Raw genomic sequence first — 14,389 nt, 5'->3', positions numbered from 1 at the left:
GGGCCCCCTGTCTCTTCACCGCTTCTCTTATTTGTTCAACGGAGGTCTAAAATTTGGACAGTTTCTCCTCAAGAATGGCGGTAATCTGCTGGATTAGCTCCTTAAAGGGTCCTGCTGGCTGGAGTCCCATGCGATGTTCTGCGCCGCCGCCATTTTGTCACTCGCTTCCCACTCGCGTGTCTGTTAAGGCCGCCGATTCTTCACTGGCATGCCCGGCTCCCAACCGCTCGACCCACTCGTTCGCTGCACAGATATGTTTCCCTTCTGTTCCGACGCTCTAATCTTCCGGATAGTTTCAATTGCGTGATGGTCTGTGGGTTAATTTAGCCACTTTAGGGGGGGGAACAGGAGTGGAGTCGGATCGCGAGCGTCCGTTCAGCCGCAATGCATCACGGAACCCCCAAGACACCCATTGTTGGTCTTCAGTGTCTTGAGTCCGACCATAGCCCTGCTAACTGTGTTCTCTGTCTTTGTATGAAGAAGAGGACCCAGGTTTCCCGGGAGGCTCAATGTGAAAAGATTTTTGGAGCAGGTCTGGTTCCTCAACATTGGCATCAAGGCTGGAGGCATTGGCATCGATGTCGAGTGTTGTATTGGGAGCATCGGTAAGCATGGCTGCTTCGAGATGTCTCCACCTGTCTCAGGGTCTTCTGCGCAGACCCTTCGAGACCTTCCTCGTCGGACCCGACCCCGATGCGACGTGAGGATTCAACGAGCATGGGTGACATGCTTCGGGTGAAGGCCAAGAAGCACCATCATCAGTCACCCTCTATACACAGTGCCGGGAGCTCCAGGGCGCCAAGGGAGTCAGCACCCGAGAAATGTCAGCACCAGGAGGACCGCTCTCTTTCCATACAGGAAGTACTGATGTGCTTGCCTCCAAGCAGCTGAGATTCTGTTCCCGTATCGGCCCCAGTGGTTCTTCAACCTGTGCCTTAGCTGACGCCCCAGCTTTTTGCAATGTCGGCCCTTGATGAGTGCATCCTGGACTTCCTCCCTGAGCTGCTGGATGGCCTCATGCAGCGCTGTGATTTGGTATTGGGAGTGCTTGCGCCTACTATACCTCCCGCTGCAGCCCCGCCTGGCCCTCAGCCTGCGGTGTGGCCTCCGACGCCGGCGCTGCTTCTGTCCCCAGTGTTGACTGCCACGCAGGCCGATACCCCCTCGACATTGGTGGAGGAAGCTTCACTGGAGTTGAGGCAGGAGCCGGTTTCTCAACGTCGCTGTCGAGGACATGGCTCCTTGGCATCGAGGCAGACTCGGTCTTGGACATCACATAGGGAGATCTTGTCCAACACTGAAGAGGAGTGCTCATGGGAATCAGAGGAGAGTCCCAAATACTTTTCCTCGGACGAGTCTTATGGGATTCCTTCTGAGCCCTCCCCTCCACCTGAAAGGAGACAGTCTCTGCCGGAGAGCCTTTATTTCCCATCTTTCTTAAAGGAAATGGCTGATGCCATTCCATTTCCTTTGGAGATGGAGGATGAGCCCAGAGGATAAGCTCAGGGCCAAGATGCTTGAGGTCCTGGACTATACATCTCCTCCTAAGGCTGTTGTGATGGCTCCTCTCCATGAGGTACTCAAGGCAGTCCTCGTTAGGAACTAGGCGTCTCCTATGTTGGTCCCTTTTGTCCACAAGAAGATTGACACCCAGTATTGGATCCACGCTGAGCCTGGGTTTGTAAGGTCTCAGTTGCCTCACGACTGCATGATGGTGGAATCTACTCTCAAAAGAGTCAGGAGTACTAGGTTCTATGCCTTGGCTCCCCCAGGCAGAGAAGCTAGAACCCTGGGTTGTTTTGGGAGAAAGATGTACCAGGCCAAAATGCTGATCTCCCGTATTCAGTCATACCAGCTCTTCACAAGCGTTTACTGGCAATACTCGGTGAGATAGCTGTCAGACTTAGTCGATATGCTCCCTCCGGAGCAGGCCAAGCCTTTTCGCCAGTTGGTCAAGCAGTTGAAGGTGTGTCGCAAGTTCTTGGCTAGGGGCACTTATAACATCCAGGATCTCTGTTCAGTGAATAGTAGTAGTAGTATAGCAGTGCACAGACTATCATGGCTGCATATTTCTGACTTGGAACATTCTGTTTAGCAGAGGTTGGCGGATGTCTCAGTCTTTTCGGGGAGAAGGTTGAGGAGGTCGCAGACCAAATCAAGAAACACACTGATACTCTCTCTTCTCTCTCTGGCCTGGCGCCTTCTGCATCTACCTCCTCATCTAGGAGGATTTTTGGCAGGTCAAGGGGTGCTCCCTACTACTACTCTAGGCGTAGGTACATTCCTTTGACTCGTCAGTCTGCTCAGGCTCAACCCCAGCGCACTCGTTCATGTCAACAGCGTGCGCCTAAGGCCCCTGCTGCTCCCCAGTCAAAGCAAGGGATGAGTTTTTGACTGGCTCCAGCAGAGCATAGCTGTAGTAAAAGTGTCCGTTCCGGATGACTTGCCAGTTCGGGGGAGGTTCAGATTTTTTCACCAAAGGTGGCCTCTTATAACTTCCTGCTGGTGGGTTCTTCAAATAGTTTGCCTTGGATACACCCTCAGTTGGCATTCCAAACCCCCGAATTGCCCACCGAGAGAGCTCATTCATTCAGCTCTCAGCAAAGGCAGGTACTTGCAGAGGAACTCTCTGCCCTTCTGAAGGCTTAATCAGTTGAACCCATTCCACCAGGGGAAGAAGGGCATGGATTCTATTCCAGGTACTTCTTGTGCAGAAAAAGACAGGAGGGATGCATCCCATCCTAGACCTAAGGACCCGGAACAAATTTCTAGCCCGAGAAAAGTTCAGGATGGCTTCCCTGGGCACCCTTCTCCCAATGATTCAGGAAAATGATTGGCTATGCTCTCTGGACTTTGAGGATGCATGTACTCATATCCCAATACTTCCTGCCCACCGGAAGTATCTTCAGTTTTGACTGGGAACACATCACTTTCAGTACCGCGTGTTGCCTTTTGGCCTCTCGTCAGCTTCCAGGGTATTCACAAAATGTCTAGTGGTAGTCATAGCATCGCTACGCAGACTGGGAGTCTACATGTTTCCATATCTCAACGATTGACTGGTGAAGAGCACCTCAGAGTCCATGCTCGGGAGTCCATGTGGATGACTGTTCCAGCTTCACCCTGTCCAGCTGTTGAAGTTCGTAGGAGCCTTGCTCGACACGCAGAAGATTCAAGCTTACCTCCCAGAAGCCAGAGCAGACAATCTTGTTTTGCTGGCATCCAAGGTTTGTGCCTCTCGGCAGGTTACAGCTTGACAGATGTTGAGATTGCTGGGCCTAATGACTTCCACAGTGTACGTCACACCCATGACATGTCTTCACATGAGATCAGCTCAGTGGACCCTGGCTTCTCAGTGGTACCAAGCCATGGGGAGTCTAGAAGATGTCATCCATGTGTCCCCAGAGCTTGTTCGCTCTCTTCAGTGGTGGACAATTTGATCCAATTTGACTCTGAGACTTCCATTCCAAATTCCTCAGCCACAAAAAGTGCTGACAACGGATGCATCTCTCCTGGGATGGGGATCTCATGTAGATGGGCTCCACACTCAAGGATCTTGGTTCCCCCCAGGAAACGAATCTTCAGATCAACCTCCTGGAGCTTCAAGCGGTCTGAAACGCTCTAAAGGCTTTCAGAGATTGGCTGACCCATCAAATTATTCTTGTTCAAACAGACAATCAGGTTGCAATGTTTTACATGAACAAGCTGGGGGGCACTGGATCACGCCCTCTGTGTGAAGTGGCTGTTTGGATGTGGCATTGGGCTCACCAGCATGGCATGTTCCTTTCGAGCCGCTTATCTGGAGGGCGCAAACAATACCCTGGCTGCCAGGCTGAGCAGAATAATGCAACCACACAAGTGGTCTATACACATGGGCATGGCCCACAAGGTCTTCCAAGCATGGGGAACCCTCTCGGTGGATCTTTTTGCCACTCGGATAAACTGCAAGGTTCCTCAGTTCTGTTCCAGGCTTTAGGCCCATGACAGACTAGTGTCAGATGCCTTCCTCAATTGTGGGACAGGTCTCCTGTGTGCTTATCCTCCGATACCTCTAGTATGAAAAACTTTGTTGAAACTCAAGCAAGACCGTGGGACCATGATTCTGATCGCGCTGTACTGGGCGCTCAGATTTAGTTCCCTCTTCTTCTGGAATTATCCTCAGACGAACTATGGCAATCAGAGTGTTTTCCGACCGTCATCACTCAGAATGAGGGGTCACTTCTGCATCCCAACCTCCAATCTCTGGCTCTCACAATTTGGATGTTGAGAACTTAGAGTTTGCTTCCTCGGGTCTTTCGGAGAGTGTCTTCTGGGTCTTGCTAGCTTCCAGGAAAGATTCCACTAAGAGGTGTTACTCTTTTAAATGGAGGAGGTTTGCTTTCTGGTGTGAGAGTAAGGTCCTAGATCTTCTTGTCCTACATAGACCCTGCTTGAATACCTTCTGCTTCTTTCTGAGTCTGGTCTCAAGACTAACTCCTTAAGGTTTCACCTTGGTGCAATCAGTGCTTATCATCAGCATGTAGAAGGTAAGCACATCTATGGACAGCCTTTAGTTGTTCGCTTCATGAGTGGTTTGCGTTTGTCAAAGCCCCCTGTCAAACCTCCACCAGTATCATGGGATATCAACGTTGTTCTCACCCAGCTGATGAAAACTTCTTTTGAGCCACTGAATTCCTGCCATCTGAAGTACTTGACCTTGAAGGTCGTTGTTTTGGTGGCTGCTACTTCAGCTCATAGGGTCAGTGAAACCTTCTGCTCAGTGTGCTGCTGCGGCTAAGAAAGCAAATAGTAATGTTAGGTATTATTAGGAAAGGAATGGAAAACAAAGATGAGGATGTTATAATGCCCTTTGCTATCGCTACATGGATTGCAGGTTGAAGGCTTTCTTGTTGGAAGCGTTCCTTCGAGGTTTCTGCCTTGGCCTTGCCAGGCGACCATTCTGTGGGCTTTATTTTTGCCTGTAGTATTAAACTACAGCAAAACAAGAGACTGCGTTCTCGCTGTAGGCGGGGAAGACAGTTGCACATGCTGTGAGTGGCCGTGTGTCTCGTGCCTCCACAAAGCTATATATTTGTTAGAAGATCCGGCCCCGGGCGATGCTGGTCGGCATCACCCACTTGTGAGAATATAAAGCCTGCTTTCATTGGAGAACTTCTGCTACAGGTTAGTACCCTTCACCTTTTTCTCTGTTTCTATGTTTGTATTATCAGATTACATCTTAATCAGTTGGTCATTGCTGCCAGTGTAGCTTCCCTAAGCTTCATGCACACTTTGGGGTAAAGGAGTCTTAGCTTTCTCTGTGGAGCAGACCAAAGTCCTTACTAAGTCCACCTGACTTTGTGTCTTTTGATTCTTATTATCCGGTTACTGCCATTACCAAATGCACACTATCCTATTGGCTAGCAGACAGTATTTTCTTAGTTTACTGTCCATGAAGAACATCTGCCACAGGTGGATATCTTGTTTGAATGTGTCTTGGGTAAAAACTGATTTTATATAAACCATTTTCTCCTTAATAGTATGTTGGTGACAACATGAAAAGGAATATAAATATTTTGAATATCAAACCTGAAAGTTAAAAATGTTTCCTTATATAGTCCACCTTACATATGTTCAGTAACAGATCTGTTTTATTTCAAGGTGGTGATATTCCCTGAAGGAACATGCACCAATAGATCCTGTCTAATTACCTTCAAACCAGGTAGGAGTTTATTTTCACTTCTTCATTTTGTACATTTGGAGTTTCTATATGTACTGACCACATTTTTGAAAGCATTTGGAAAAGCACTAAACATATATAATGCATTAATTATAAGATAGGATTTTCATGCAGTGCATTTTTCTTTCTGCATAGTTAAAAATTCTAATTGACCTTGATTGTTGCAAAGCATTGTCTCAGTAAAAATCAGTGGTATTAGTTAAGTCCTCTCAAGGAACCCACTTCTTGGTTGCCCCATCTTCCTACCATCGCTCTACTCAGAACTACAAAGATGGTTGTGTGTGTGTGGGGGGGGGGGGGGGAGTCCCTTGGGTCCTGCTCCTCCCACCCCAGAAGCAAAATGATGTATATCTACCACCTTTGTGCTCCAGTTATGTGTCTCTTCTCCTACTGTAGGAATCACAAGTATACAGCTAGTTGATGCATTTTCAAAGAACGGACTAATCCCTGCAGTCCCTTAGTTCTAAATTGGAATTTGCCACTTGTTAGAAAGTGATGTGATTAATAAAATAACAACTAAGGGTAAGTTAAAGCTCCCTTGGAAAATGGTAGTGCCTGACCCTGTACTTTGTGTCAGGATGTATCTCATGGGGTCACTCTGCCAATTGAATGAATTATTTTTGTATTTGGCATACTTAGAGAGATGTTAAGGCAATGATTCCCTTATTTGGCATACTGATCTTGCATGGATTCAGGCACCGCCGTTTTCCATTATGGCAGCATGGATACAGGAGCTAGTGCTTATTGTTGCTGCCTCATGACTCTGAAGGTGTACTTGCGTTAAGGTTGGGTGGGGGGGTAGACGGTTCGGAGGGAGTTATTGGTGTGTGCACTTGAGCCCCTAGGGGTGAGGGCCCAGGGACCACTGGGGAAATTAGGGGTGAGGGGGTTGGGGTTGTAAGACTAAAGGGGACTACAAGCCACCAGAAAAATATATGGGATCAGAGACCAGGTGCCATGGGCCACTAGGGAACTCTTCAGTGTGGGTGTTGGGAACCAGGGGCCACTTGGGTCACCAGATCTTTCTGTTCATCTGAGGTGAAGTACATTCCCTGCCCCCATGGATATGGCTGACAGTTGGAGCTCGCTGGTAGTCATAGTAGGATGGCTGTAGGGGTGTCTCTCTCTCAGGCTGGTGCAGTACACTCCTTCCTCTCACAGAGGAATCCTGTTAGGTCAGTGTGTGCATTATGTGCACAGTTGTCTGGTTCTGCACCATTTGTTTTGCAACCTGTGCCATCTGTTGCTCCATCATCACCACCATGCATTCCTGTACGGTCAGCTTGTGCTCCCTCTGTTCCATGGTGTCCTGATTTAGAGAAGAAGATTACAGGCACAAGTCACCAGTTTCTGCTGAAGTCTTGTTTGGCATTGTGGGGCTCCGTCACCACCACCCTCAGCTGACGGCTTTGCTTCCACTTTCTAATTCAAGAAGGGAGATGGCACATGTCCACTAAGTGCCTCACACTGCCCATGGGTGGGTCAGTGGTCTCCATGTCCCTTGTCTGGGGTTCACCACTCTTTCTGGCACAACTGCCTGCATATCCACATCTGCTTGCAAAGCTTGCTATGTGGGCACAGCTGGTTGTATGCTCCCCTCTTCCCTGGGTTCCATGTCTTGGCCTTCACTGTTGGTAAGAGCACAAAATACTACATTAGTGACGTGGGCTTGGATGTGCTATACCTACCAATGTATAACATATGCACCTATTCTACATCTTCTGCCAACACACTGTGCATGTGGCACTTCTCATGAACCTGTCTGTCATGCACAGCACCATTTTAACCTGTCCCCAACCCTCTCCTAGTCCCCAATGAATATCACTAGTGCAACAAGTATGGCAGACCAGGGTATGGCAGCTAAATGCGTGGTAACAAGGGCTGTAGGATGGTATTATTTAATTCACTTTAGTGATAGGAAAGGGCCTGTGTGGAGTCACACTATCCCTGGCTTTCCAGTGGAGGGATACCTTTCACAATGGATGTTGGTGTGAGGGCATTGACTGAAACATTCTCGGGTGATGGTGGTTAGATGACACTGCCAGCGCATGGAATGAGACCCATTTGTATGACACCCTGCATTCTGCAGTCCTAGTATATGATTGACATTCAGAAAGGTCAGGGTTCTAGATGCGTGTTGTAACCAGGCGCCTTTCTTGTGCAGCCAAAGATAGAACAATCTCCTCCAGCCACAGGCTCCCGGTACAATGAAGAAATAGAAGTCCACCAGTAACTTCAATCTTAAGGACTTTTATTCCATGCAGGTTTCTAGTACATAGTTCCAACAGCAGCATTCACCTTCACTCCTAAGCACATATAAGCCACCTGAAAGTGTGTGGCAAATAGTCACTTTTAAGCAGCAGGCTATCAGCACATACCAGGATTCAATACAGGCTTACAATCAGCTCCAGTCTGGGCTCTTTATCCAGTGCACAATAAACAGTAGTTCAATTCCCAAGACAAACAGTTCTTTCAGTTCATCATCACAGTTCAGTCACCAAGCAGCAGGAGAGTTCAATACTTTAGGGACTCCCTCTACCCAAGGGATTTCCCCTGCATCAACTTCACAGTGAATTCAATACTTTTGGGACTTCCTCTCACCCAAGGAATTTCAGCCTGCTTCAATACTTTAGGGACCTCCCTGCCCAAGGGTTTTCAACCTGCAACTGCTTCTCTCCTTTAGCTTCTCTCTCCTGAACTGAACTCCTGAGACTCCTTCCCACCTGCCTAATCAATCCCTGGCTTCAGCTATCACAGCCAAATCATTCTCCTTCCATTGGCTTCCCCACACCCATACCAGCTGAGTTAAGCATTAGACTAATGAGACCAATGATGAGCTCCTGCACCCAGGGTTTCCTAACTCTCTTTCCGCCTAGTGGCAGCCACTCTACACAACCTGCCAGCTTACACCCATGTCTTCCCCGATTGCAGCTAGGAGTCCAGTCCGGGTTCTTCATCTCCCCCTCTGGCTCCTTGCCTGCAAATGCCTTCTGGGACTTGTATTTCAGACTGAAACTGCCTTAACCCAACTATCCTGGATGTGACTTTATCACAGTGTGCAGCAAATTTTGTTGGAGAGCACCACTTGCCCCTGGCTGGTGAGATGTGTCCAAGCCAATAATCCTTCCCGCACTGCCGTCTCCATCAGGTGTCTGGAGGGCCTGCTGTTCATTGTCGTTGATGATACGTTTAAACCTTCTGCTCAATGTGCTGCGGTGACTAAGAAAGCAAATAAAATGTTAGGTATTATTAGGAAAGGAGTGGTGAACAAAAATGAGGATGTTATAATGCCTTTGTATCACTCCAAGGTGCGACCGCACCTCGAATATTGTGTTCAATTCTGGTCGCCGCATCTCAAAAAAGATATTGTGGAATTAGAAAAGGTGCTGAGAAATGTGACGAAAATTATAAATGGGATGGGACGACTTCCCTATGAGGAAAGGCTAAAGCGGCTAGGGCTCTTCAGCTTGGAGAAAAGACAGCTGAGGGGAGATATGATAGAGGTCTATAAAATAATGAGTGGAGTTGAACTAGTAGATGTGAAGCGTCTGTTTACGCTTTCCAAAAATACTAGGACTAGGGGTCATGCGATGAAGCTACAAAGTAGTAAATTTAAAACGAATCGGAGAACATTTTTCTTCACTCAACGTGTAATTAAACTCTGGAATTCGTTGCCAGAGAATGTGGTAAAGGCAGTTAACTTAGTGGAGTTTAAAAAAGGTTTGGACGGCTTCCTAAAGGAAAAGTCCATAGACCATTATTAAATGGACTTGGGGAAAATCCACTATTTCTGGGATAAGCGAAAAACTACACTGGCTTCCAATCAAAGAACGCATTGCCTTCAAAATCTGCACTAAGGTTCAGAAAATTATCTATGGTGAAGCACCGGGATACATGACATTCTCCGAGGACAAGCAAGGCTGCTTGTTCTCACGACTGGGTTGACGTCCACGGCAGCCCCTCAAACCGGAAGAGAAAATCTCGCGGGAGGTCACGCACGCGGGGCACGCCCACCGTGCATACACTGCCTTCTTCTCGCCTGTGCGCGACCGTTCCTGCTCAGTTTTTTTGATTTCTGCGCTGGAGAGAGACGCGTCTTCGTCCCTCTCCGTGTCAGCACCGGAAAACCGATTTGCGGCCTAGTCCGCGATTTTCTTTATTGTCTTTCACTTTCCGCGCGCCCCCTTTAAAAAAAAAAAAAAGACTTTTCTTTTCCTTTTCGTCGAGTTTTCTCCTTTGTTTCACCTCGTTGCGGCCTTGTGGCTGCGCGTCCGTTCTTTATTTTGTGGTGTTCCTTTTTACCGCCACCATCTATGATTTTGACCTCACTGACGCAATTTTTCCGTCTATGTCCTCGAAGGTCCCGAGCGGATTCAAGAAGTGTGGTCGATGCGGCCGGCAGATTTCGCAGACCGATCCTCATGCTTGGTGTCTCCAGTGCCTCGGTCTGGAGCATAATTCCAAGGCGTGCAACTTGTGTCTCGGCTTGAGAAAGCGGACGCAGGTGGCGAGGTAAGTTCTTCGGGACCGTCTTTTTGGAACTTGTGCCGGCCCTTCGACGTGGACCTCGGTGGCATCGGTGTCGACTGCCGGGTCTTCGGTACCGATGTCGACGTCTTCGACGCCGACTATGGCACCGACCCCAGGAGTACAGGTTCCCTTGGCCCGACGACCTACCAGCGACGGTGGCGGTGAGCGACCGCGTGGGCAGTCCGCCCCGGCCGCTCCCGCTGCTCAGGGCCATCGGGACCGAACCCTGTTGGATCCGACCCCCAGAGGGCGCGGAGACTCCACCTCCTCCTCGTCCATGCCGCGGAGCGCCGATGACGGGCATTGAAAGAAAACTGCGAAGAAGCACCGTCATCGGTCACCCACGGCGCATGGGACTGGCAGCTCCGGGACGTCGAGAGAATACTCGATCCCTAAGAAGCGCCAACGCCGGGAGGATCGCTCCCCCTCTATCGAAGAGGTGTCTGTGCAGGTCGTCGGGTACCCCGGTACCGTCTCCTGGACCCGGGCAGCTGCCAGCACCGACGCCCGCACCGGCCTCCCTTGCCTCTCCCGACGGCGGGGCTAGACGAGTGCCTCTGAGTCATCCTCCCAGGGATCCTGGAGGGGCTGATGCGCCAGGCCTTGCAGGCACTGGGGTGCTTGCGCCCACGGTGCCGTTGATGGAAGCGCTGGCTGGCTCTGGCTCTGTGATGCGGTCTTCTCGATCGCCACTCAGGTGGAATTCCCGTCGACGTCGATGGAGGGAGCTTCGTCCCCGCTGGCGTGGGAGTCCACCTCTCGATACCATCGTCGAGGACGTGGTTCCTCGGGGTCGAGACGGGCCCGGTTGTGGTCGGAGCTCAGAGAGCTCATGTCCGACACAGAGGAGGAGGCCTCGTGGGGGGAGGAGGAAGACTCCAGATATTTCTCCTCCAAGGAGTCTGCGGGTCTTCCCTCCGACCCCACGCCTTCACCGGAGAGGAAGCTCTCGCCTCCAGAGAGCCTCTCCTTCGCCTCTTTCGGCCAGGACATGTCTATTAGCATTCCCTTCCCAGTGGTCACCGTGGATGAGCCGAGGGCGGAGATGCTCGAAGTCCTCGACTATCCATCACCACCTAGAGAGTCTTCCACGGTACCGTTGCACAATGTCCTCAAGGAGACACTGCTTCGGAACTGGTTAAAGCCTTTATCTAATCCCACCATCCCTAAGAAAGCGGAGTCCCAATACAGAGTCCACACAGACCCGGAGTTGATGTGGCCTCAGCTGCCACATGACTCAGCGGTCGTGGACTCTGCTCTCAAAAGGGCAAGGAGTTCGAGGGATACCGCCTCGGTGCCCCCAGGGCGGGAGTCTCGCACTCTGGACTCGTTTGGGAGGAAGGCCTACCATTCTTCCATGCTCGTGACCAGGATCCAATCATAACCAGCTCTACACGAGCATCCACAAGCGGAACAATGTGCGGCAACTGGTGGACCTGGTTGACAAGCTCCCCTGGAGCAGTCCAGGCCCTTTCAGGAGGTGGTCAGGCAGCTGAAGGCGTGCAGAAAATTCCTGTCCAGGGGTATCTATGACACTTGTGATGTGGCATCCAGAGCCGCGGCCCAAGGTATAGTGATGCGCAGACTCTCATGGCTGCATGCCTCTGACCTGGACAACCGCACCCAGCAAAGGCTGGCGGATGTCCCTTGCCGGGGGGGGATAACATTTTTGGTGAGAAGGTCGAGCAGTTGGTGGACCAACTACACCAGCGGGAAACCGCTCTCGACAAGCTCTCCCACCGGGCGCCTTCAGCATCCGCCCCCACTGGTGGACGTTTTTCCCGGACCAGGCAGGCTGCACCTTACGCTTACAGCAAGCGTAGGTACAACCAACCGGCCTGAAGGCCTCCTCAGGCACAGGGACAGTCCCAGTGCGCTCGTTCCCGTCAACAGCGTGCGCCTAAGCAGCCCCCAGCGCCTCCACAGCAAAAGCAGGGGACGGGCTTTTGACTGGATCCATGGGAACATAGCCGCCATCAAAGTAGCCGTGCCGGACGGCGTGCCGGTCGGAGGGAGGTTGACAGTTTTTCACCAAAGGTGGCCTCTCATAACCTCCGACCAGTGGGTTCTCCAAATAGTGCAGTGTGGATACACCCTGAATTTGGTCTCCACCCCACCAAATTGTCCACTGGGAGCTCAATCCTTCAGCTCCCATCACAAGCGGGTACTTGCAGAGGAACTCTCCGCCCTTCTCAGCGCCAATGCGGTCGAGCCCGTGCCACCCGGGCAGGAAGGGCAGGGATTCTGTTCCAGGTACTTCCTTGTGGAATAGAAAACAGGGGGGATGCGCCCCATCCTAGACCTGAGAGGCCTGAACAAGTATCTGGTGCGAGAAAAGTTCAGGATGCTTTCCTTGGGCACCCTTCTCCCCATGATTCAGAAAGACGATTGGCTATGTTCCCTGGATTTAAAGGATGCTTATACTCCCATCCCGATACTGCCAGCTTACAGACAGTATCTGCGATTCCGTCTGGGGACACGTCACTTCCAGTATTGTGTGCTACCCTTTGGGCTCGCCTCTGCACCACGGGTGTTTACGAAGTGTCTCGTGCTGGTTGCTGCGTACCTGCGCAAGCTGGGGGTGCACGTGTTCCCGTATCTCAACGATTGGCTGGTGAAGAGCACCTCAGAGGTGGGAGCTCTTCGGTCAATGCAGTGCACTATTCAACTACTGGAGCTGCTGGGGTTTGTGATAAATTACTCGAAGTACTATCTCCAGCTAGTCCAATCTCTGGAATTCATAGGAGCTCTGCTGAATTCACAGACGGCTCAGGCCTTTCTTCCCGAAGCGAGGGCTCATAACCTTCTGTCCCTCGCCTCCCAGGCCAGCTCACAGCTCGGCAGATGTTGAGACTCCTGGGCGATATGGCCTCTACAGTCCATGTGACTCCCATGGCTCGTCTTCACATGAGATCAGCTCAATGGACTCTAGCTTCCCAGTGGTGCCAGGCCACAGGGAATCTGGAAGATGCCATCTGCCTGCCCACCAGTTGCCGCAATTCGCTGTGCTGGTGGACGATTTGGACCAATTTGACCCTGGGACGCCCGTTCCAAATTCCTCAGCCGCAAAACGTGCTGACGACGGATGCATCTCTTCTGGGGTGGGGAGCTCATGTTGATGGGCTCCACACCCAAGGGGTGTGGTCCCTCCAGGAACACGGTCTTCAGATCAATATCCTGGAGCTCCGAGCGGTCTGGAACGCACTGAAGGCCTTCAGGGATCGGCTGTCCTCCCAGATCATCCAAACTCGGACAGACAATCAGGTTGCAATGTATTACATCAACAAGCAGGGGGGCACCGGATCTCGCCCTCTGTGTCAGGAGGCCGTCAGGATGTGGCGATGGGCAAGCCAGCACGGCATGCTCCTCCAAGCCACGTACCTGGCAGGCGTAAACAACAGTCTGGTCAACAGGTTGAGCAGACTCATGCAACCGCACGAGTGGTCGCTCCATTCCCGGGTGGTACGCAAGATCTTCCGAGTGTGGGGCACTCCCTCAGTGGACCTTTTTGCCTCCCAGACCAATCACAAGCTGCCTCAGTTCTGTGCCAGACTTCAGGCACACGGCAGACTGGCGTCGGATGCCTTTCTCCTCCATTGGGGGAAGGGCCTCCTGTACGCATATCCTCCCATACCTTTGGTGGGGAAGACCTTACTGAAACTCAAGCAAGACCGCGGCCGGATGCCTTTCTCCTCCATTGGGGGAAGGACCTCCTGTACGCATATCCTCCCATACCTTTGGTGGGGAAGACCTTACTGAAACTCAAGCAAGACCGCGGCACCATGATTCTGATTGCGCCCTTTTGGCCCCGTCAGATCTGGTTCCCCCTTCTTCTGGAGTTGTCCTTCGAAGAACCGTGGAGATTGGAGTGTTTTCCAACTCTCATTTCGCAGAACGACGGAGCGCTTCTGCACCCCAACCTTCAGTCTCTGGCTCTCACGGCCTGGATGTTGAGGGCGTAGATTTCACTTCTTTGGGTCAGGATCAGGCGACCCTCAGGGGGAGGAATGCTGGCTTCGGCCTAACCCCTGGTAAGCCTTTCCTCAGCTGAGAGGTGCCCACCTCTACCACCGGCTGCCTTTCAGGTGCTGTGGAGGACTTGCAGCTCATCTGCATATCCTTACAGCCTTCTCCGGGGTGACA

At 51.3% G+C, this 14,389-nt stretch overlaps 1 protein-coding gene across 1 annotated transcript in view; it reads left to right on the top strand.

The window, feature by feature from the left end:
- Positions 1-14,389, top strand: part of LPCAT1 (lysophosphatidylcholine acyltransferase 1) — a 624,443-nt gene that overhangs the window by 173,855 nt on the left and 436,199 nt on the right. Inside the window, 1 exon segment of the mRNA XM_030209843.1 lies at positions 5,638-5,698. Within this exon segment, the coding sequence (XP_030065703.1) occupies positions 5,638-5,698 (61 nt within the window).

Source organism: Microcaecilia unicolor, chromosome 1 (genome assembly GCF_901765095.1).
Source record: "Microcaecilia unicolor chromosome 1, aMicUni1.1, whole genome shotgun sequence".
NCBI lineage: Eukaryota > Metazoa > Chordata > Amphibia > Gymnophiona > Siphonopidae > Microcaecilia > Microcaecilia unicolor.
This window is presented reverse-complemented; position numbering and strand designations above follow the sequence as displayed.